The sequence below is a fragment of the Mastigoproctus giganteus genome, chromosome 4 (genome assembly GCF_048544385.1).
Source record: "Mastigoproctus giganteus isolate SK-2022 chromosome 4, ASM4854438v1, whole genome shotgun sequence".
NCBI lineage: Eukaryota > Metazoa > Arthropoda > Arachnida > Uropygi > Thelyphonidae > Mastigoproctus > Mastigoproctus giganteus.
The window spans coordinates 242,256,887-242,282,164 of NC_143578.1; the positions used below are offsets into that span (position 1 = coordinate 242,256,887).

Below are 25,278 nucleotides of genomic sequence, written 5' to 3' on the forward strand. Positions count from 1 at the left end.
AAGACAATACATTACAACAGGAACTGCTTCCAAAGCAATCCCCACATCCATTGGGAATAATGCCACTCTAAATAGTGTTTTTTCATTGGTGAGCATGGTTTTCTAAACTTATGTACAGCTACCCTATAATTGAATCCAAGGCTGTGACTTCTTACAGATGGTTGGCATACTGATTGATGTTCTTGTGGCCATGAACTACCCCATGTTATGATTCATCAAACATGATATTTTGCGAGGCTATCCAGACCTCTTTCCCTATCAGCTTCAGCTTTCCATCTTTGAATTAGACCAAGTACAGACATGTTCTCTTAGAATTTTCTAGATCTCTGTTTGTTAGCCGGTAACGCAAGAAGTTCGTTTTATCTGGGAATTGTTTTTTTGTTCTCTGCACGCTAACTATTGTTAAACGTGTTATTATTATTTTGCTTATAGATCGATTATTCTGAAATAAAAACATTTATTATTACAATTCCAAATCGCGAATTTGTCGCATTACTGCGCATTTTTCTGTATTATCGTTTTTAGTTTGGTTCTCGTATCGTCTGAATTTTTCAAAAAGTAGGAATAATAAAAGGAATTTTTGTAAATTTTATATAAGCGTTAATTAAGTAGGTTTTTGAAAATTTTGATTCCAAAAGACAAGACAAATGAAGTCTAAGATGGCTGATGGTGATGTTGCTGCAGAAGAGCAGTTGGAGAATAGTGGAATCAAAGAGCAGAAAGAAGCCAATGTGTATACACCGGGTTCAAACGCCGTTGATATTACTCCAGAGAAAAACGGAGGAATTTTCAAAGAAATAATTAAGGAGGGCACTGGCTATGTTACCCCAGGTAGTGGTAACAAAGTGGAAGTGCATTATGTGGGAAAGTTACTGGACGGTACCGTTTTTGATTCCAGTCGAGAAAGAGGAGAAAGATTTTCATTCAATTTAGGGAAAGGTAAGTCTTTTACTCTTCAATACCTTTTTAGGATATCACTGATTCGGTAAATTAAAGCCATCAATTTTAAGCAGTATATCAAAAGTTGGTATCGCCACTACTATTCTTCTCTTTCTTTGTGATTCCCTTCTATGATACACTTAAATAGAAAGGGTGCAAGAATTTTTGCTGATGCTGTCGAGGCAGTGTTAGGTGGGTCGGAAAACTGCTAGTTGGGGGGGGGGGATACAAGGACTAATAGATTAACAGTAGCCACTGGCAGAGGTGGAAGTGATTCTTGCACTGCTTCTATTCAAATGAGCAGAAGTCTGAAAAACAAGATGCAGGATATTTCAGAGACTGCTGGTAGTCATTGCGTTACAAGTAAACACATGGGTTGTGTTAGGGTAGCTAAGAATAGAAACAGGTGCATGTATACCTGCGTGTACACCAATGCTAGGAGTTTGGTAAATAAATTTGATGAATTTGAGGTATTGCTCAAAACATCAAAGGCAGATATTGTTGGGATATCAGAGACGTGGTGTCACACAGATATAAGTAATGCGGAACTGGAATTTGGGGAATACAATGTATATAGAAAGGATAGACAGGACAGGAGGGGAGGAGGGGTTATGCTATTAATTAAGAAACACATAAAGTCAAAGGAAGTGAAGCCAGTTGACATCGATGGACAGGGCAGTGTCGAGTCAGTTTGGTGTGACATAAGCATAGGGAAATCAAAATTGAGAGTAGGAGTGTGCTATAGGCCTAATGACTCTGATGAGTATAATAATATATTGTACAGGGAAAAAGAGTGGGCCAGTAAATCAGAGAGTCTTATAATGGGGGATTTTAATTTCCCAGATATTGACTGGAATTTGTGGGTTGGTCACTCGCACACTAGCAAGGCTTTTGTGGATTTATTGGATGATTGTTTTCTACATCAGCATGTTCGTGAGGCAACAAGAGGGAGCAATACTCTTGATCTGATTATCAGTAGTGATTCTTCATGCATTAAGAACCTGCAGATAAATGAACCACTAGGTGGCAGTGATCACAGTGTGTTGAAGTGGGATTTACTCAAGGAGGTAACTACCATCAGAGGTAAAGGGAAGGGTTTTTGTTTTCGTAAAGGCGACTATGATGGTCTGAGACAGTATTTAAATTCTATACAGTGGGACCAACTGATGATGTTACCAACAGCAAACTCAAAATGGGAAGCATTCAAGGAACTAATCTTGGTGGCTACCAGGCTTTACATACCAACTAAGAAATATTGTTCAAGGTTTAGGCCTAAATGGTTGTCAGATGGACTAATGAGACATGTGGCAGAGAAGAAAAATGCATGGGATACATACAAATTAATGGGTGACATGGAAGCCTATGATAGATATAAGTTGGTCTGTAACCAAGTCACAAAGGAGATTAGGCAGGCAAAGGCAGACTACGAAAAATCCTTGGCAAAGGATGCAAAGAAAAACAGAAAGGAGTTCTTTACATACTTGAACTCGAGAAGGAAAGGGATGAATCAGATTGGTCCACTGGATATTGATGGTTCAACAGTTGAGGATCCTGCTCAGGTGGCTAACAATCTAAACGAGTATTTTGCATCTACATTCACGCATGAGGAGTTATTCAGGAAGGAGAATGATGTAGGTAAAATAAACATTGGCAGTGAGCTGGATGATTTTGTAATAACTGAGAGGAAAGTGGAGGAGAGATTGTTGAGGATAAACATAAAAAAGGCACCTGGGGTGGATGGGATCTATCCAGTTATATTAAAGGAGGCAGCAAAGGAAGTATGCAAACCCCTAGCCATAATTATGAGAGCTTCTTTGGACTCAGGGGAGGTACCCATAGACTGGAGATGTGCAAATGTAACCCCAATTCACAAAGGAGGATCAAAGGCTGACACAAGTAATTATAGACCTGTTAGTTTAACTTCTGTTCCAGGTAAATTAATGGAGGCACTGGTTAAAGAAGCACTGCAGGATCATCTAGACAAGAATTCAGTTATAGCTCAGACGCAGCATGGTTTTGTTAAGGGCAGGTCTTGCCTGACCAATTTGATTGGATACTATGATGTAGTCACAAAAGAACTGGATGCAGGGAATAACTTTGATATTATATATTTGGATCTTAGAAAGGCTTTTGATACTGTTGCACATGGAAGACTGCTGCACAAATTGGAGCAGTGTGGCATTGGAGGCAAATTGCTGCTATGGATAAGGGGATGGTTGAGTGGCAGAAGACAGAGAGTGGTAATCAATGGACACTGCTCAACGTGGACTAATGTTATTAGTGGAGTTCCTCAAGGTTCAGTGTTGGGTCCATTGTTGTTTTCGGTGTTTATGAATGATATTGATGATGGGATATCAAGTTTAATGTCTAAGTTTGCAGATGATACAAAGGTTGGCAGGGTCCTTAAGGACACTACTGACGCTATGCTGCTGCAACAGGATCTGGAAAGGTTGAACAGATGGGCTGAGAGGTGGCAAATGAAGTTTAACATTGACAAATGTAAAGTACTACATATGGGTAACAGTAACCCCAGAGCAATGTATCAACTCTGCGGTACTACACTGACAGTGGTGGAGAATGAAAAGGACCTGGGGGTAATTGTGCAGGCAGATATGAAGTTCTCTGAGCAGTGCAGACGAGCTGCAAGAGTAGCTCATGGTGTCTTGTCAATGATATACAGGAATTTTTCTAGCAGGGATAAGGAGGTGATTATTCCCTTGTATAAGGCAATGGTTAGGCCACATCTTGAGTACTGTATACAGGTCTGGAGGCCTCATTTCAAGAAGGATGTAGAGCTGCTGGAACGGGTACAGAGAAGGGCAACAAGATTAGTGAATGGAACAAAGGGTTGCTCTTACGATGAAAGGCTTAAGTTTTGCAAATTACAGAGTCTGGAGACTAGGCACCGGCGAGGTGATCTGATAGAGGTGTATAAGGCTTTGAATGGTTTGAGCATGCTCAATGCCAATGGGATTCTTCATCTTTCTCAAAATAATCACCTGAGAGGGCATAAATTCAAATTGAGGAAGGACGGATGTCGGATAGATGTGCGGAAATTTGCCTTTGGCCAGCGGGTGGTTGGTTGGTGGAACCGACATCCATCACTTGTTGTTGAAGTTGATAGCCTAAACAAATTTAAAGCTCAACTGGACAGGTATTTCGAACGAACGGAGGGGTGAAATGGGAGAGGTTTTTTTTTTTTTTTTTTTTTTGGCTGATGCTGAATAAGCTTGCTTTCTTGCATCATATGCCTCTACTAATGCTAATGCTAATGCTACTTCTGACTCTTGTTTTCTCCCTCTTTCAGGGTAACTCAGAATTTTTTTTTTTTTTTATTGCCCGGTGCAGCAAAAGCCTCAGGCTTCCTTGCACCATATGGCTAATTATAATAATAATAATAATAAATGTTACAGTGGATTTTGAGCAGTTCAGGCAAGTCACTTATATGCACTGAAAGGTTACTGATGCTGCATCCAACCAATGTTCCATCTTAAAAGTTCTGATCCACAACCCATACTGACTTCTAATGTACCACTGCTGTATAGGCAATTGTGAGAGATTTACATTAGTATGTCTGAGTCAATATGCATGCTCAGTGGTATTCTGGTACAGTATGTGTATAGAGGTGTCCAAATACCTATGGTTATATAATGCATTTCTGTGGATACTGTTCTGAATTCATCATCAGCCATTTTCAATCCACTGCAGGATGAACTGCAACTTTCCAGTTCCTTCTGTTTAGTGCATTGGAGAAGAGACCATCACCAAGTGATATGGGGTGCCTTGAGGACCACTCAGCTGGACCATGTACTGGTAAGTAAATGAACAATCTGTGCCAGGTCATTAGTAATTGCATAAGCCTCAGCATCTTGATCAGCTGGGTCCTTTTAATCTGGACAACATCGAAAAGAAGAGATTCCAAATTGCTAAGATGCTGACAGAATTTCAGAATGGACATATACACAAGCACCATCTTTGAAGGCGAAAGGAATCATACAGTGAATAATTCAGACACCTGAGATGAGCAGTGGTTGAATCAAGTGATAACTGAGATTCTCTCAAAAAACGTACATAGGGTTTGGCAGAGTGTAAGTGGAAATGGACATCATTGAGATTAGAACTGAGACCATGTATATTTGTGAAATGAACTAGGAAGTGCGGGGAGGTTTAGATCTTTTCACAGATAAGTTTGCTCTATTAGTTTGATAATTCATGGTGTATTCAATAGTAAGAAAAGGCGGGGGGGTATGAAGTAATAAAATTTTTTGATATGGCATACACATGGTAAGAATATAACGTGGCCTCGACAATGCCTGCCCCCGCATACACGCTACTCGGACCCCCTCCGGTCACTGGCAGAGTAGAGGTAGCAAGATTATACACTAGCTAATCTGGAACCCGCCTAGAGAGTTACCAATAGGTTTGGCCCTGTGTACTAACTAGCAGCCGCCCTGTGAACACCGTTTTAGAGCTGTAAGGAAGTTAGGATCTCGCCATGGTGTTCATCGTAACGTTTGAGTAATGTTTGTTATTACTTTCCTTTTCTGGGTGATAGTGTGTGTGACTAACTTTAAGTCATAATCAGCCAAATGACTGATAAATATAACGAACAAGTATACAGAGAGTGTCAGCAGATCGGAATGTCATATAAGGGGAACTTAACTTTCCAGATATTCACTTGAAGCAAATGTCTAAATTCAATCAAGCTGAGAACTGCCCTACTTCAACCAGTACCATGCGAAGGGAATTGAAGAAATTGGGTATTGGCAGTGACCTGCCTAATCGAAAAACCATTTTTTTTTTCAGAGAAAAACAGAAAAATCCGCTTGCAATGGTGCCGAGAATGTAGTGGAACAGATGAATCACTATACACTTTGCTATGCATTGATGGTGGGCAGAGCAGAGAGTGTGGTGAGAATGTCACGGAAGCAATGGATCCAAATTTCCTTATTAAGACAGTGAGTATTTGACGGTGGTATCATTGCAGGCAGAATGTTTCTTTTGAATGGACTGCATCCGTTGATACCTGTGGAAAGTCAAATGTCGTACAGGGAGTACCTGAATATTATTTCAGATCTGTTGCAGCCTGCAATGTTATACTTTTATCCTGAAGGTGATGGCTACTTTATGGATGACAATGCAATAGCTCATTGTGCAAGAATGGTTCGAAAAACATGACAAGGATTTCCACCATCATCCCTGCTCCCTCCACATTCACATGATCTCCCCAGGGGCTCACATCTGGTGAGTATGGGCTTGGCACACCCAGGGTCCTGAGTTGGATATCATCATTCTTCTCTTTCTTGATGATTCTCTCTCTCTCTCAGGGTTACTCGGGAATTTTTTTTTGGCTGGTACACCACAAGCCTCAGGCTTCCTTGCACCATATAGCTAATAATAATAATAATAATAATCTCAATCCTATTGATAAAGTGTGGGATATGCTGGAGAGAGAGAGAGAGAGAGAGAGAGAGAGAGAGAGAGAGAGAGAGAGAGAGAGAGAGAGAGCTATTCTGCAGAGAAGTAATCTTCCTTCAACTTTGTTGCATCTACACAATATTTTTGTGAAAGAATGGTTACAATTAGATCAAAACGCATTATCAACATATAGAATCCATGCTACTTTGCACACTTGCTGTTATTCGAAACAAAGGCGGCCCGATTTAATACTGAATTCAGGTTCGTATTTTTTTGGCTAGTGTATATTTAATGAATGAATATCACTAATGGATTTTAAAAATTAAAAAATAATACATTTATAATTAAAAATCGAAAAATAAATAGAATCAATATAATAAATTAAACGTATTAAGGATATTGATTCATTAATAAATCAAATAGACCATATTGCGCAGTATATCTATAAATTGCATGTGTTGTGTGGTCTGCTGAACGAAAAACCAGGCTACTCTCGCCTGAGACTGAATAATTTAACCACGTTTTGAGAAAGGCCAATAAAAATTCCTGACGTCATCGATGGAATTCGAACTCGGGTCTCTTTTACCGGCAAATCTATCAACTGATACCCTCGAGAGCTGTTTGCGAGAATACGATTGAATTATTAAAGACTTTAAATGGATTAAGTACACTTAATGATGATGATATTCTGCGCGATGACGGTGACGAGCACAGTGGTATCATCATCGTTCCACCCACACCGAATGGAAAAGGCCCGGGTTCCAATCCCGTCGATGACCAGAGTGAGGAACTTTATTGAGCTTTTTTACACTCCTTGGCTGAGTTAGCCAGTCTCACGCGTAGATAGCAAGGTTTTTACCCCAAAAACGGGTTTTTCGTCCAGTAAAACGGCAAATCGACTAAAGAACATGCAATTTACAGACAAAGCACATGTGTAGTTTGAAATAACATTCTGGGTGACCCTAATAAATAGTTTTAATGATGGTATTCTAGCTATTAGCAACGCACAAAGCGGACATACATTCAAATTAGTAATAGTATTTGTCATATAGTGCAAGGAAGCTGTAGGCTTTGCTGAACTGGCAAAAAAAAAGCACATAAGAAAATAGATTTAATACAGTCAGGGAAGGACTTTACTTCATTGTTTTCCATGAAGATTAATTACTATATTTAATAACCACTATTATACCACGTGAAATTAATAATATAGTTTATTAAGCTTATAGCCCAAACCACTATACATTTAAGGTGACCTTTCAGGAGGGCGCCTCCGTAGCCAGGTGGGAAGGAGCAACAGTGCGTAGCACACGCTTCTTGATTAGACCGGGGTTCGAGCCTGTCACCACCAAATACGGAGGATGTGGAAAGGTCAGGGAATGACCACCGCATATCCCGGAGCAATATGGCCTTAGTTGCTAATGCTCCTAAAAAAAAAACCAAACAACAACCTTTCAGGCACCTTACCGATATCCATCATCAGACCATGCTGCTGACACTCCTGCTTGCCGATACTACCAGTATGCACATCAGGTTCGGACTATAAGCTTAATAAACTATTAATTTCACGTGGTATAACTGGTTATTAAATATAGTAAAATACAGATTATGTGCTTCTCTCCTCACATAGTAACTGTCCAGTTGACCTATGAATTTATTCGAACTGTCAGCCTCAATTACCTGCGAGGGAAATTTGTTCCACCAATCAGTGATTCGCTGGATATGGGCTGTGTTATGGTAACTAAGAGTAGAAACAGGTGCATGTATATTTGCATGTACACCAATGCTAGGAGTATAGTTAATAAATTTGATGAAACAAAGCACTGTGCTTATACCATTGATAAACATCAGTCAGAACATTAATTTTATCAATACTAAACGAAAATTTCTTGCTGAATTAATAACAACCGTTTTTAACAACCGGTTCGCCCGAACTGAACAAAAAATTAGGTATCGGTTCGGCCGAACCGGTGCGAACCGCTGAATCCCACCACTAGTTATAGGCCTAATGAATCTGATGAGTATAATGAGCAATTGTGCAGAGAAATAGAGTGGGCCAGTAAATTTGAGTGTCTTATAATGGGGGATTTTAATTTCCCAGAGATTGACTGGAATTTGTGGGTTGGTCGCTTACACACTAGCAAGGGCTTTTGTGGATTTATTGGATGATTGTTTTCTACATCAGCATGTTCGGGAGGCAACTAGAGGGGGTAATACTCTTGATTTGATTATCAGCAGTGATTCTTCATGCATTAAGAATCTGCAGATAAATGAACCACTAGGTGGCAGTGATCACAGTGTGCTGAAGTGAGATTTACTCAAAGAGGTAACTACCATCAAGGGTAAAGGGAAGGGTTTTTGCTTTCGTAAAGGTGACTACGGTGGTCTGAGAGAGTATTTAAATTCTATACAGTGGGACCAACTGATGATGTTACCAACAGCAAATTCAAAATGGGAATCATTCAAAGAAATAATTTTGAAGGCTACTAGGCTTTTCATACCAACTAAGAAATATTGTTCAAGATTTAGGGCTAAATGGATGTCAGATGAACTAATTAGACATGTGGCGAAGAAGAAAAATGCATGCGATACATATAAATTAACAGGTGACACAGAAGCCTATGATAGATATAAGCTGGTCTACCACAAAGGAGGTTAGGCAGGCAAAGGCAGATTACGAGAATCAAAGGATGCAAAGAAAAACAGCAAAGAATTCTTTGCTTATGTAAACTCTAGAATGAAGGGGATGACACAGATCTGTCCACTTGATATCGATGGTTCAACAGTTGATGATCCTGCTCAAATGGCTAACAAACTAAATGAATATTTTGAATCTACATTCACACATCAGGAGTTATTCAGGAGGGGAGTGCTAGAGGTGTATTTATCTCTAGTAGTAAGCTAGATAATCTTGTAATAACTGAGAGTAAAGTGGAAGAGAAATTATTGAAGATAAACATAAGAAAGGCTCCTGGGGTGGATGGAATCGATCCAGTTATATTAAAGGAGGCAGTAAAGGAAGCAAGAAACCCTTAGCTATAATTAGGCGAGCTTCCTTGGACTCAGGGGAGTTACCCATAGACTGGAAATGTGCAAATGTGATCCCAATCCACAAAGGGGGAAAAGGAGAAAAGGGGAAAAATGAGAAGCCTGAATGTAATTACAGACCTGTTTAACTTCTGTTTCAGGGGAATTAATGGTTTCTTGTTTAGTTTTTAGGGAAATTAGCAACTAAGGCCATATTGCTCCTGGGATATGCGGTGGTCGTTTCCTGACCTTTCCGAATCCTCCGTATTTGGTGGTTACGGGCTCGAACTCCGCTCTAGTCAAGAAGCGTATGCTACGCACTGCTGCTCCTGGCTACGGAGCCCCCAGGAAATTAATGGGGGCACTGGTTAAAGAAGCATTTCAGGATCATCTAGACAAGACTTCAGTTATAGCTGGGACACAGGATGGGTTTGTTAAGGAGAAGTCTTGTCTGACTAATCTGATTGGATACTATGATGTAGTCACAAAGGAACTGGATGCAAAGAATAATTTTGATATCATATATTTGGATCTTTGAAAGGCTTTTGGTACTGTTGCACATGGAAGACTGCTACACAAATTGGAGCAGTGTGACATTGGAGGCAAATTGCTGCTATGGATAAAGGGGTGGTTTAGGGGGAGAAGACAGAGAGTGGTAATCAATGGACACTGCTCATCGTGGACTAATGTTATTAGTGGAGTCCCTCAGGGTTAAGTGTTGGGTCCATTGTTGTTTTCTGTATTTATAAATGATATTGATGATCGATTGGCCCCATTAAAGAGTCTTACAAACCTCAATCAGGTTACTTCTGCGGAACCAGGTTGCCAAGCTCTGAATCGCACAAAATTGGAGTCTTTTCTCGTGCGATCGCCCTTTTTACCAATCTCACCATGCGAATTATTATTATTATTATTAGTGGTGCAAAGAAGTCTGAGGCTTATGTTGCACCAGCCAAAAAAAAAAAAAAATTCTCGAATTACCCTGAGAGAGAGAGGGAGAGGAATTACCAAGAAAGAGAAGAATGATGATATCCAGCTCAGGACCCTAGGTGTGTCCGTGGGGTGAGTTATTATTATTATTATTATTAGCTACATTGTGCAAGGAAGCCTGACGTAGGTTTCTTTTTGATGCATCAGCCAAAAAGAAAAAGAAAAAAAAAATCTGAATTACTCTGAGAGAGAAAGAAAGAAATAGAAGGGAATCACCAAGAAAGAGGAGAATGATGATATCCAGCTCAGGACCCTGGGTGTACCAGGGTCCTGAGCTGGATATCATACTCATACTCACCAGATGTCAGTCCCTGGGGTAAGTTGCCCGTCTTTGAACCCTTTCAAGAATCAAGATGTGCGAAAATTTCCTTTAAGCCAGTGATAATGGTTCGAACAAATTTTCGTTTGGTGTTATGGAAGTAGATGTTCTAAATAAACTTATGGAGAAATTAAACAAATTATTAGGGTGGACGAGCAAACGACGTTTTTTTTTTTTTTTTAATTTTTTCCTTGCTTCCTTTCTACTATAATTTGTGCTAATAATAATAACATAGTGTACAATATCTTACGAGATATTATTTTAAGCAGCGCATCTTTCTGATAATACTCTTAATAGAGTACTGTACTGTATTATCATTTCTTTTTCAAAGTTCTTAAAAATAATTCCAAATTAAGTTACCATACAGCCAAGAGATGGCGACACTTTCTGCCACGGCTATGAATACGAGGGATAAACTCCCACCAAACTTGTCCATCATATCTAGTACGTACTGACCACCCTACAACAAAAAAAAAAAAAAAAAAAAAGAATAATTCAAATAAGATAAGGAAACACTTTTCATAGTGCTTACTTCATAAGAATTTACTCATTTATCAACATATAAAGTACAGACAAGTACGTGTAGGTCCATGTCATTACTGTTCAGGGGTTGCATCCTCATTACTAATGCGAGTAGGATTTCGGCTGATGTCCTTTTGAGCCACCTTCACAGGTAGCTGAGCGGATATAATCGCCGTCCAAGCACACCGTGTGAAAAAGTACTAATTCGAATCTAGTCAGGCGAGGGAAGTTTTATGAGATATTTTCTTAGCGTGGCCGAGGGAGTCTCGGGTTGGCTCAGGTAGGTTTTATCTTCGGGAAACTCGAGTTTTTCGTTCGGAGAACAAAACAATTACAGACACAATATACTGACGCCTAATAGGCTTAATTGCCTTGGCGCAAAACACGTAATGTTTGAAGAGTATTTGCCTTCAGCGGGCAGAAACAAACATCATTTCATTGCTGAACTTATCCAGCCGCCAGAACTTTCATACATCCAAACGAAAAACTGCGTACATACACTGAGTGATAACTGAATTATGAACACCTACCTAATACGTCGTAGGCCCTCCTTTTGCCCTCAGTACAGCAGCTATCCGAAGTGGCATTGATTCAACAAGATGTCGAAAGCGTTCGGGTGGTATGGCCAACCAAGCTGTGTGTAATGCGGTCAGCAGTGCAGGTATTGAGGTGATTGGTGTGTCCAAACACCTGATACGCCTTTCCACAGTGTCCCACGAGTGTTCTATGGGATTGATATTGGCAGAGTTCGAAGGCCAATCGATATGCTGGAAGTCAGAACTGTGTTCCTCAAACCATTACTGCACATCAAGTGCCCGATGACTCGGCGCATTGAGACCAGTAATACATTGTTCCACGTGCACCAGGGGTTCAAGTTCCTGCCTGTGAAACATGCCACACACATACAACCGCCTCCACCGGCCTGCACTTTTGATACCATGCATGATGAATGAAGAGCCTCATGTTTTTGATGCCAAATCCGTACACGACATTCCACGGTGTGGAGTAAATAAAATGACTCATCCGACCAGCACACCTTCTTCTAACGTCAAACTTGCATGCCCTTTGCACCAGGCGAGTCTTTTACGCCGATGATTAGTAGAGGATGCTGTAGGGGCAGCCTGCTGGTATAGCCCATACGTACGACGCATGGTCATGCCAGATATTGTTCTGGGTTGGCTCATGTTGTATTGGGTGGTCAACTCCTCAACAGTGCTGCGCCTGTCTGCCTGCACGAGTCGTCGGACCCGGCGCTCACCTCTAACATCAACCTTTCGCTGACCTTTGCAGTTTTGCCGTCGGGTCGTTGTTTGACCATTTCATAGTTTTCATAGGGATGGTCATAATTCAGTGATCACTCAGTGTATAAGTGCTGAGCTTTCCCAGACGATCCACAGTCACGGGTTCACTGTCATAATTTTGACAACCTTCGACTGCAAACATAAAGCTTGCGCCCAAGATAAGCTTGCGCCCATGGGATGCAAGAATCCCTTAATGAAAAATATTTCAATAAAATACTCGTATAGAATTTATTATACTTCACAGTAGGCAGGGGATTGTACTAGACAGCATTTGTGCACCCAAACGATGGGTGCCCAAATCTGAAGTCCAGTCCTAAGCTTATTAAAGAAAAAGTTCTTAATAAATGCAAATCAGCGAGCATTACCCTCGTGACGCACGGAAGTCCCAGGATGAAAAGGGTGGTGGACGTTCCGATACAAAGCTTCCCTTTGTGCTTGCGAAGTCGGGGCATCTCGTCACAGATGCTGGTGAGGACGCACTCCAATAAAGCAAACTGCAATGCGTAAAAAACAATATAAGTGTACGCTATATTAGAATACTGTCATAAATACAGTTAAACCTCCCAAATCCAGATTGTCGAATTTTGTGAATAATATCGACACCGCATTTTGCTCGTTTCTGTTTGTCCAAATCTTAAAATGTCTGAAAGAAAAGTAAGTGACCCAGAGGATTACATTTATTTGTTTATTTTTATTTTATTTTTCTTGTGACTACGGCCCCCCGAAATGTTGAAAACTCCAAGATCCGGCAAGGGTCAATTGCTATGCTTGTCGGATTTGGGAAGATCAACTTGCAAACTTTCTAGATCCTGATTAGGATTAGTCAATGGAATCTGCAGCCCGTAAACTTACTAGGTGCGTTCAAGTTACAAGGTCTCCAACTTTATTTCTCGAAAATGGAAGATGGAGGATAACTCTAATTTTGTTTCCTGTTAAAAAAAAAAAAAAAAAAATTACCGTATCATCATGATGGGGCACAGCATTGTCTTGATGGAATTGAAATCGTTTGGATGTTTCTTCTGAAATTCTGGAGAAACTTTTTTCTTCAGAAATTCATCTTACTGGGTGGACTGACGTTTGGTTTCAGGATTGAGCGGAGGAATCTATGTCTCATCCATCTCTACAATCGAGCAGAAGAAAAATCTATTCTCGTTACAGCATTTCCTGCACCTGGAGGAAAATGTTTTGGACGAAGTCTTGGTTAACAAGCTTTATTCTTGAGAGACTCCCGTTCTTTAGGAAACTTTCGCACCCAGCTACACACATTTTTCATATTCATGATGCTGTCAGGACAAACTTCAGATATATCCCGATGAAATTCAAAAGAAATTTTCCCAGTTAAATACCAGATAATTAAACGATAGTTTGCAGCTTGATGACTGAAGACGACATTTTAAGTGTTACAAACATACTACGCTGTTTGGAACTGTCCATTCGATGTACTGTGTTGTATCGTGCTGCCATCTTTTGATACATCTGAACTTACTTCCTACCATTTTTAAATTGGTCTCAATTACATGTTTTGATATTTTTTTAAATTCAAGTTGGAAAAGCTTTAACTTGAACGCACTTCTTATAGTTTCTCTTTTGGAGAAATATTTCTTTTAGAATCGTTTCTGCTTGTATCAGTACAAAGCGGTAACTGCAGAAGAAGTCGCCCTTAATGAAATTTCCCTCAAAAGTCCAAAGTGATTTTCCCTTCCAGCTAGACTTACCTCACTGTCCAACCCTAAGATGAAAAGCATGAGGAAGAACAGGACAGACCACAACTGTGGAACTGGCAGCCTTGTTAAGGCTTCGGGATACGCGACAAAGGCAAGTCCAGGACCTGAATTGAAATAATAATGCATTGGAATAATAATCCATTTACGCGAATTTCGTTTGAATAGAAGTAATTTCTGACGCGATGCAAATTATTTGAAGTAAAAATATTACCGCTGGCTACGACATCTTTCACATTCCCCCCGACGTCGTTGGCCATGGCCCCCAGAACGGAGAAGATCACCAATCCAGAGATGACGCTGGTCACCGTGTCCAGAACACTCACCACCATGGCATCCCTGCAAGAAGAAAGTGATCGAAGTAAATTGGAGCTGCGATGAGATAAAGAGACATCAGGGGCTTCTTAAGAATGGACTAAGATGAAACGAGCATTCTTAAGGAACCTGCTGTGTTCCATATTCCATTATCCAGAAATGGTTTCGTAACGAGAGTATTATTATTATTTTTTTTTTCGTTTTTCTGATCTGGTAGAAGAGTTCGATGCCACGAAGTTTTCTGCCAGAAAAGCAGGCGCGCGAGAGAAATACTTACTGGAAGATGTTGTGACTGTAGTCGTTGTAGCTGCTGTACATGATAAGAGCTCCCATGGACACGCTCAGAGAGAAGAACATCTGTCCTGCAGCGGCCTGCCACACCTATAAAACAAACGAGACATCAAAACCGGGGCTTCGAGGAGGTTCAGTCCGAAAGGCCAATAGCGTATCCTACCTCTGCGTATTTGTATACAAGTATGTGAGATATTTTGCGGGCTTATCGCGATATCTCCAGGAACTCTTTGGAAGTACAGTATTTAACAAGAGTTAAAATGTCCATACAATGGGCAGGCTACTTCTTTCAAATTCTATTATGAACAAATCGAAACAGGAACTGGTCAAAGAGTCGTTGGTGAATGTACTTCGGGGGGAAACTAAGTTTGTACGATTTGCACTAATGTCATATTGAAGGCCACATACATATAACGTCCATAATGAAGTAGAGTTCGTATCGAAAAAGGGATTTCTGAATTGAAATGAGTCTATACGAGGTATCGCGATAAATATATATGGAAGTGGTGCAAAGAAAAAGAACACAGAGTGAAGGAGCTCAGAAATGTTTCTATTTTTATTGAAACTAATCACCACCTGATTGAATGCACTTATTGCACCCTTCTAAAAGCTCTGAAAAGACTCGGCACAAAGGGATCAAAAGAAACGATGTTCAGTTCGGCGGTTACGTTTTTCTTTGTCTTCAACACCTTGAAATGTCTTTCCTTTTCTCCTTGGGAAAGAGGAAGAAGTCCTTTGGTGCTTGATCGGGGAATAAGGTGGACGGTTGATCTGTACAATGCCAAGTTTTGCAGAAATGTCGTCATAAGTGTGGAAAGAGTGAAGACATTGTCGTGACTTTCTCTCTAAATTGTGGCTTCACCAGGGAAATGCGTTTCAATAGTCTTTGAAGAACCTGTACGTAGAACGTAGCATTGAATCTCTCTCTTTCAGGTACAGATTCCTTGTGAATCCCACCCTGTTTGTTGAAAAACTTGATCAGCATCTTCTTGAACCTAGACTTCTGTAAAAGAAACATTTCTTTGGGCCTTAGTGATGCTTTTGAAGCACCAACGCTCATCCCCAGTGACAATACAGTCGAGGAAATTGAGATTGTCATGAAAAACCTGGACGAGGTCTTCGCTTGATGATACTGTTTGTTGCTTCTGCTTATCCGCGAAGTTGTGCAGAAAACGTTTTTCACATTTTCTCTAACTCTTCTTGCAGGATTTGATGTATCTTCTCATTATTCATATACATCTCATCAACCATCATTCTGAGGGTCAAACGACGATCACTTGTCACAATTTTCCGAACTTTTTCAGCTCTGTTGTCTTTTCGAGACGTATGGGTCATCGCAAACATCCTTATGTTTGCCTTTGAACCGCTGATACCATTCAAAGACACTGATACGACTGAACTTTTAATCGTGACAGAATGCAAAGACAACTAACGGAACTAGTTGTTATTTGCAACCTGTCAGCCTACTGGACAATCTCTGCACCATCATCTGTGGGAGGAAATTTGAACTTCCGTTTATTTTCAAACTCATCGAACGGGACCGCAACAGCACCAACCCCCGGAACTTTATTGACACATCTCGTATATGTGGGTTTAAACTAAATAAACGAATTAAAAAAAAAGTAGTTTGAAATTGCCCACGAGGGACTGTGGGATTCATTCACTCCAGCAAACAAATTAGTTCTTGCGTTCGTTATAAAAGGGAATGACTCTAGGATCGGATAATTCGACCTTTACACCAAGCTGGATGACATCTGGCATTATTCGGGGTGATTAGCGGTTTGCGGATGACTGCGAGCCTGGTAACCACGCAGCATCTTGCACAGTACACGGATGCTGACATGTGTCTCATCCATCTCACCGAAAGCCTGCATGTATTGCAACAACGTCGACCTGCGTATTGACACTTCTTTGCAGTCGGTTTCGATTTGCAAGGGGTCACATCACCAGTCGTCGTCTTAGAGGACATCAGTGCTGTTGAAATGCCATGTAGAGAATGAATGATTTTTTATGTTGTACCCTAAGGGGTTTCCGGATATTTATGGTAAGGCAGCGTACATTCTTAAAACTTTTATTTTAAGATGTTAATATAAAGCGAAGAACTGAAATTAATGAAGTGAAAACTGGCAATGAGAGAGAGAGAACTTACCTGAATGTCTCGAAGTTTGTCCCATGTAGGAGTAATGAAGTAAAGAACTCCATCGATAGCCCCCTCTTGTAGAAGTCCGGTAACCAGTAAGATTATCAACACTACATACGGGAATGTAGCTGCGAAATACACCACCTGGAGGCAAAGAAATATTTCAGTTGTCTCCACTTGAACGGTTTGTAGTTTTTCAAATTAAATTTTGTCTTTGATTATTTTTAATTGGTCTGCCACCAGCGTTAAATTAGCAACCCAATGATTTTGTTTTCCACGCGAGGATTCTGCAAATGGAACTTGAGTAATGTATTAATGCGCTCCTCCACAAAAACAAAGTACCTTTCCCGACGTTTTAATGCCCTTGAACAAACAGACAGCGACGATGATCCAGCCGAGGAGAAGACACAGCGCGAGATCCCACTTGATTCCATTCAGCTGATCGATTCCTGGACTGAGCTCGAGGACGTATCTCCTGCAAAGAAAACACGTTCATCTCCCACTTATTTTGTCCAATATAAGATCAAAATCTTCGTTAGTTAAGTTAATTGCGAAGCAACTAAGGCTTTGTATTTTATATCTGTAATTGCGTGTATTATTCTGTCGGTTTGCTGTTTGATTGATGAATAACCCTGGCTTCCGGGAGGGAAAACCACTCAACTGTTCCATTGACGGTTGTGTAGTTTTTCATCCCGGAAATTCATCGCTTCATTTCGAGATTTGAAAGCGAGCCTTTTCCACAGAGTATGGGAGGACGGTTGCTATAACCACCGTGAAACTTGAAGGGGGACTCAATTTACCTGTTCCGGTCCGATAGTTCATTAGCAAGAGATTCTGAAATATTTAGTTGGTAGAGCGATATTTAAATGCTTTGCTTTTGAGAGGCTTATAAATTTCGATCGTGTTCTAATACCAAAGCAGGGACCAAAGTGCATACTTACTCCCAGTACAGAAGGCTCGGGGAAGTCCTCGTGCCGTTCGTCTGTAAGAAGGAAGAAAAGCGCAATTAACAATCATTACAAAGAAGACATCCTCAAATTTTTCTTTACGTACATTTCTTTCAAAATAAATGAAAGTGAAAAGAGGCATTTTATTAAGAAATTTGCATTCGTAAAACTTGAATTGAGTTTATAATGCCGGACAACAGATCCGAATTATCAACGTGTCTCGTGTACAATATATTGAAAAGACATCGCTGGACCTCAATATGATAGTCACGCGACCTCTTTGTCAGTGCAATAGTTTTTCAATGTTAGCCACATTACTCAGAATTAGATGTACTGAAACGAGGCTTCATCTGAGAAAAATAGTCCATAGAACGCTAACCCGAGAGGAAATAATCGCCGAAACCAGTTAGTGTACGTTATTATTATTAAAATCCTAGGCCACAGATGGGGATCCTCCAGTGACCCGTCCCACACCTAGGGAACGTCAGTCGTACTAGCAAGAAGGTTAACGGTATCTCTTAGTCTGATATCTTTTATTCTCGTTGGCAAACTGGAAAAGTTGATTGCAGTTGCGAGATCGGTAGTACTACGACTAGCTCGGACCGGGTGCTTGTATGCAGTCCATCACAGCAGCCAGAATTCCTGTGCAAACAGTTGCTTCTGAGTAGTGGGGGCAGCAGATCTCCACAGCTCCATTCCATGGAGAATGGAGGAGCAAATGATGGTGCTAATTTTGTTATGCCAAGGGCATCAACATGCAACAAGGGCATCATCTTTCTGTGAACTCGCTGTAAATAGTGCTGTAGATGTGAACATTCTCTAACTCCTTGTAAAATTGTAAATTATGCTTGTGCTCTCTTTCTATCTGCCTGTCATGTAAAATAAGGCAATGATGTGTATAATATAATTAATTAGACAATGTATGATTTAGAAAATGTATAATTTGTATAATTTATAAAGACTGATTTGTATAAATTATAAATAGATAATTATGTATATAAATTATATTTGCATATATGAATGTGCACCCCCTGGTTAATAGCTGTAAGCGGGTGTCTCTTAGGAGAAAATAAAGATAATAATAATAATAATAATAATGCAATAGATGCTGATTTGCACTCCATTTCAACTTCTGCATTCTTGCTGTGATGAAATCAAGCTGATTATTGAATGTGAACTTTCTGTCAAAAACAATTCCTAAATCAGTGTGCTGTTATGCTAGGGAGATGCGATCCAAAAATGGATGGATCTCAAGGAGAAGATTACTCTGGTGGATTTATTTTCATCCCATATATCGCGATGTATTTTGATAGCCGGCCATTGAATGGTTATCAATAGCTTGATATCGCCAGCACAGTTTATGAAGTTTGCCTTCCTTTAAAGAGTGCTGGCGACATAGCAATAAAGAGTAATCCTGACAGCACACCACCCTCTGCGACCCGTGCTTTTTTATGTGTCTGGATAATGTTTCTTGGCCAATTTGCAGATGTAACACTCTTTCTGCTAGTACGGATTTTATGAATTTTATTGTCACCGTTGATATTAAAATAATGCTGGAGTAGCATTTGGATGTTGAGAGAATCAAAGGCTGCGCTGATATCCAGATATGTTATGGATAGTTCAGAATTTGCTTCAAAGGCAGACAGGATGGAATTAGTTGCAGTTACTCTAGATCAGCGGTGTTTAAACTTTAGTAATTAAGGAACCCCTTTTACTTTAAAAAAATTCTACGAACCCCCAAACTTAACAGAATTATTTCTGCTTTCTAAATCCTTTCATCTTTTTTAAGCGACTTATGTCCGATTTTTATAAGAAAGTGTGGGGCATAATTCGCTGACCTCCGGTGTACCTTTATGGATCCCTAGGGCTCCTCGGACCACAGTTTGATAAACGCTACTCTAGATGCTTTATTTAACTATTTTATCTCGTGCACAAAATGCTGTTCTGAATTTCAGAACCCACTGCCGTCACAATGAAACTGCCTTCTTTCAGCTGTCTAAAAACATGTCGCTCTGTATTTGAATTTGCGTTAAAGGGAAACCGTGATGAACGGAAAACCTCGTGCAGGAGCGCTCACAACTGGGTGTAAGGGTTAAAGCGGCTAAGCCTCTTTATGATCAAGGGTGATTTTTGCTGATTTTTTTATGATTAAACTTAAGGATTCCGCTGAACACCGCTTTAGCCCCTCTTTCCCTCTCTATAGAAATATCTGGGACCACCCCCCTGACCTCATACAATCGATCTCAAAATGTTGCAATTCCAGTTATAAATAGAATCATTCACTCACCGTGTTAGATCTCAGTTCACAGTCGGTACCATTTGGCCACCAGGTGCCGCATTGGCTCCAGGGAACGACCCTCTGAAATGTGGAGGCGGTGTAGTAGATGGTGTAGCTCATGATGACGTTGTAGTAAACGCAGACGATGAGGCAGATTGCTACCATGCCAGCACCGACACCTGAAGCAAAAACAAAAGTCAGCGACGAGAAACAAAACGCCCCTGCGAACAAAAACACCGGAAAGTCAAGTCACGTGAACAACACTTTGCGCGTCGAAATATAAAAAACGAGGAAGCTTTATAGTAAAGATTCGTCACCTTTGGCAATCGGACAGCACCTCCAGATGGCCAGAGGGCTCAGTCCAGCGAACTGGCCGAATCCGAGCTCCATGAAGTACATTGGCTTCCCAACCAGGAACAGCATGATTAAGTAAGGGATGAGAAAGGCACCTAAGGGGAAAAAGGGAACAAATCGCACTCCTGCTGGTGAGTACTTCTGGAAAATAAATAATAACTGAATGAATTAATGAAAAGATAGAAAATAAAATGCTTTTGTGAAAGCGATATTACCGCACATGAACATCAAGAAAGGAGTATTTTTTACGAGGTATTTTTATGTAATTTGGCACAGCGAGTTGGTCTCTCACCTCTTAGACCGGTTAACTGGGCCACGGGTGAAAATTGTCCAAAACGACTCCTGACGAGACATATTTCGTCTACCGAAGAATCGATCCAAGGATAGAAAGGGACCTGCAATTATCAAGTGGAATCTTGTCGTCTTTGGAATGGTTCTTTGAGGGCTGGAAAACGGACTGGAGTATTCGGGAATTTCTGTCTCGGAGAAGAATCGTTTCGTATCGTTTAAGCAGGGGTCACGATGCCACTGGAGGTCAGAGGAAGCGGAGGGAGCAGCAGAGTTAGCGTGTCTCAGGAAATTGAGTTAAAATGATCAACAAATCTCAAATCTACTGAACTTTCCTCTTTTCGAACGTTAATAAATAGCGATAGTATTCCTGGCAATGCTTTGCTAACTCTTAAATAAAAATACATCGGAAGGTGCTGTTAATCAACCCACATGCTCTCAGAACATAACTCGATTTAACTGCGCAGAAGGAGAAAGCTGGGCATGTTACAAAAACCCGAGTTTCTGGAGAAAAACATGCCGTACTCGCCTGGGACCGACTAACTTAGTCACGGTGAAAAACATCCCATAAAAATTTCTGGCGTGATCGTTCGAATCCCGTCGATGACGCCAGAAATTTTTATGATTCGAACTCAAGTCTTTTCCACTCGGTGCGGGGAGGGCTGATGATTATACCAACGGATAAATGAGGGTGTTACAGAAGGAATTCGTACCTCCAAATAATTTGGAGAAATATATTTTGAATATGCTAATGTGCTCAATCGGGAAATTGAGGGCCAGCGTAACGGACATTGCGCATGTTCATTAGAAGTGAAACCATTTGCGCTTATCTGTCGCTGATATCGCAGTCGACGCAGATACCAACAGCACACCACGTTTATCCTCCAATAGAAATTTGAAGAAAAGAATGGGTTGAGTTTTATCGCGAGATAACGCGATTTTCCCATACCACTCCTTCGCACGTAGTGGAAATAACCTTCAGGACCTTCACCTTGACCGTTTATTCAATTTACGATAACTTATTCTCCAAATCCGGGGGAAAAGGGATTCCATTATACCTTCTACTTCAGTCAGAACGACTACCCCAGCGACTTCCATCTGCAGATTGAAAGCTTTCTTCCCGTTCCATTAGGTCAGGCGAAGCAATAGCTGCAGAATAACCCGCGATAATGCAGGGGTGCGTCGAGATCCTTCCCACCGAGCTGTAGAACAAGGGCGTGAAGAACGTCCACGTAATAAAATCCTCGTTTTGCAAATGAATCCGGACTGTTGAAATGGATGAATTGGGAAAGCTGCCACCACAGTAGAGGGCCACGGGCCTGGCAGCTTCCATGGATCTTCATCGGATCCCCAAAAGAAAAAACCCTGTCCTCGTGGCACAGAAGCAGCTCAAAGAACAAATCTCGCCAAAGTCCACACGGGACGAGTGTTTCTGGAGGAATCCGTCCGGCAACGTTTACTATCGCGCTCAAGTGACCCTTAACACAATTAATTTCATTTAAATTATTTATTTTGAGTTCTGACGTTTTGCTCGTGATGGGAACCAACAAACAGCATTTTAAAAGGACAGCTAATTTAACTCTTCCAAAGTTAAAATTGCAACCAAAGATGAGTATCAAAAGAAATGTCAGCCGTAGTGATCGTGATGACCTCTACTTCGACGCAGAACACCCACTTACCTCCTCCGTTTTCGTAGGCCAGATAAGGAAACCGCCACACGTTCCCGATGCCGACGGACAACCCGACGCACGAGAGAAGGAACTCCCACCTGCTTCCCCAGTTGCCACGGGACACCACGCTCGCCATCGAGGGCCGCTTGACCTGCCGGACGGAGTTGGCGTTTTCCTTCGTCGGGGAGTCCAACGGGCGGCATTGCTGAACAAGCTTCGGTTTTGTGTCCACCACCTTACAAGGAAAGGGTTCTCCCTCCACGCCCTGCAAGGAATCGTAAACAGACATTCGATGAGAACTCAGCTCGTGTGAATATGCAACTTATTATGTTGATAAACAAATAATGTGACAATTGCTTTAAATAAAGCTCAAAATGTGTTTTTTGAAAAACTCCCCCCCCTGTAGGAACCCCATGGACATTTTGTCTACGTCCCACGAATACATAAATGTGGCTCTGCGTATTTGCGCATGCGTAGCAATGGATCATAATGGCAGTCCAGAACAGGATCGAGTTCAGGTCACCGAACAACGAAGAGCAGATCAGAGAAGGGCCATCGTCACGAGAACCTGAGAGCTTCTGCAATCTTCGGAAATATCGGACAGGATGTGAGCGACCAACCAAAAACAACAACAACGGGTAAGGACACAACGGAACCAGAAGGAGGAGGGAACGGCAACTGCAAGAAGCACAACCGTGCAGCCGAAGGGGAAAGACACGAAAGTATCTTAGGTAGGACGGCCTGAATGTCAATTCAACTCCGCCTTGGTGCACTGTGACGAACACAGAACCCTGTAAAAGGCCAGAAGGGTGTTGTTGTGTTGTCTAATTGTCATCAGGAAGACGATCACCTGGAAAACCAGCCCACTGTCAGTCTACACCAAGGGGAGGTAGGCCACAATTGCGCATGTACCATGGCGAATTTGAACAGTCCCACACGCACATACAGAATCCCTCCCTTCGCTCCCTGGAGACAAGACAGCAGAAGGGGAGGAAAGAAAAATGACAGCGCGACTGGGTCTTTACCGAGTGTTGCCTAAGTAGTCCACAAAGAGAAAAGGTCTTCAGTCAAACAGCAGTAGCAACAGTAAAGTCATCCAAAAACAAGATCAGCAAGGCAGGAACAAGTGCTGGATGTAAACATGGAGTGGTATCAGAGTCACTGGTGGATGAAGGTATCACGGTGCACAGGAAGGATTGAGTTGCGAAGAGTCTTAATAAAGGATAAGCTGGAAAAATGCAACATCTGTTAAAACTTTCTTCTCGTGTCCTTGAAAAACTAGCAAAATTTTGCACATGACGTCATCAGGACGCCAGACCAGGCAAGAGGCAGCCAAAATGCAAAGAGACAAAGTTCCGATATCCAGAAGCAGAATTCGAAAGAATGGACTCCACAAGCACCCACGCAGAATCCTCTGGTAGGTCTCAGACCACCTCAATCAGGTATTTAATGATAATAATAACTCCGTCGCGATCGCACATTGGACTAACACCGGATCGTGAGATCGACAAGGAGAATGATGACCTCCTACACCACCCGAAGTCGGCAATCGATACACTGACCATAGTCTGGAAAGAAGGAAGGAGGAGATTGACTGATACCATCGAACGAGAGAAGAAGGCGATTTCTTCCAGCAAAACGCAGGTACCACTCTACCAAGCCATAAGAAAGACAACCGGCACTCAACCTCAACAAGGCGCCACAAAGCAGAAAGAAAGACGGGCGCAGAAGAAACTCCATGGCAGACATGACAATGACCGATTTAACTGGGATCTGTTTACGCGATGCAGTTCTTTAGAAACGAACTTTCTGCTTTAGAGACGGTCCACGCCTGACGATATTTAATTATTTCCTCGCCCCCCTACTCCCAATCCTCACTCACCTTCTGTTGCGTGTCTCCCGGCAGCACCATTTCCGTCTTCTCGACTGTTTCCGTCGAAGATGTTCACCGAACAGTGGCTTCAGATGAAAAGGGGTCAGTTGAGCATTCGCGACTGTTTTTGCAGCGACAATGGGGGGTCATCGAGTACCGCTACTGAAATTGGTGCGATTGCAGAGGCGCTTAATAGCGGGACTTATCGCGAATCGCTGATATGACTTATCATATCTGAGCAGCGTTCACTGTTTATGGTGTGGTTGTGGCAGCTGTGATTTAACGGGCTTGGCTCCTGCTTCTCCGCTCGTGGGAAAACCCTCACCTATGCACACGCACGTGCTCAGGGAAAGACCAACAGAACAATTTTCACCTTTCCTCAAAATGGCGCTTTCGATGAATGTTTTCGGGATGAAAGTGGCTTCCCGAGTATTAATATTAACGCGAAATGACAGCGCCATCGTACAACGACTCAAACTTTGATGAAATACCAGTAGGTGGCTGGAGAGTGTGTATATACAAGGATAAACTACTGATCATGTCAGAACTTGCAACTGTGTCAGTGTGTCATTGGACATGCACTCATCTACCGGAAGTTCGCCAAACGTTGTGGTTTTACATCTCCGTCCACACTAGGACGGAGATGTCAAAAGGCAAGGATTTTCCCCTAAAAAGGTTAAAATTCCAGTCTCTTGATGGACATAAATTGTTTTGTCTTTACATGAAGATTACTTTTCAGTCCAACAGACGAGGCATGCTCTGTGGATGGAGTTCATTAAAGAAAAAGTCAATTCTGTTTATTGGACTGGACTTTATAAAGTCCGTGGCGAAACAGCATGAGATTCCTGACATGTCTAGGAGGAGCGTGGAAGTTTATTTAATGTGAAA

The 25,278-nt window shown here is 41.4% G+C and overlaps 1 protein-coding gene across 1 annotated transcript in view; it reads right to left on the reverse strand.

Moving 5' to 3' along the window:
• Positions 1–22,653, reverse strand: part of LOC150087571 (sodium- and chloride-dependent glycine transporter 2-like) — a 37,461-nt gene extending 14,808 nt beyond the window's left edge. The window contains exons 1-11 of the mRNA XM_090372540.1: positions 22,527–22,653; positions 20,523–20,654; positions 20,215–20,384; positions 17,922–17,962; positions 17,323–17,455; positions 16,990–17,124; positions 14,827–14,930; positions 14,449–14,573; positions 14,229–14,341; positions 12,879–13,007; positions 11,051–11,150 (exon numbers count right to left, since the gene is read on the reverse strand). Of these exons, the coding sequence (XP_090228666.1) occupies positions 11,051–11,150; positions 12,879–13,007; positions 14,229–14,341; positions 14,449–14,573; positions 14,827–14,930; positions 16,990–17,124; positions 17,323–17,455; positions 17,922–17,962; positions 20,215–20,384; positions 20,523–20,654; positions 22,527–22,653 (1,309 nt within the window). The remainder of the gene's footprint in view (positions 1–11,050; positions 11,151–12,878; positions 13,008–14,228; positions 14,342–14,448; positions 14,574–14,826; positions 14,931–16,989; positions 17,125–17,322; positions 17,456–17,921; positions 17,963–20,214; positions 20,385–20,522; positions 20,655–22,526) is intronic.
• Positions 22,654–25,278: the final 2,625 nt, after the last annotated feature.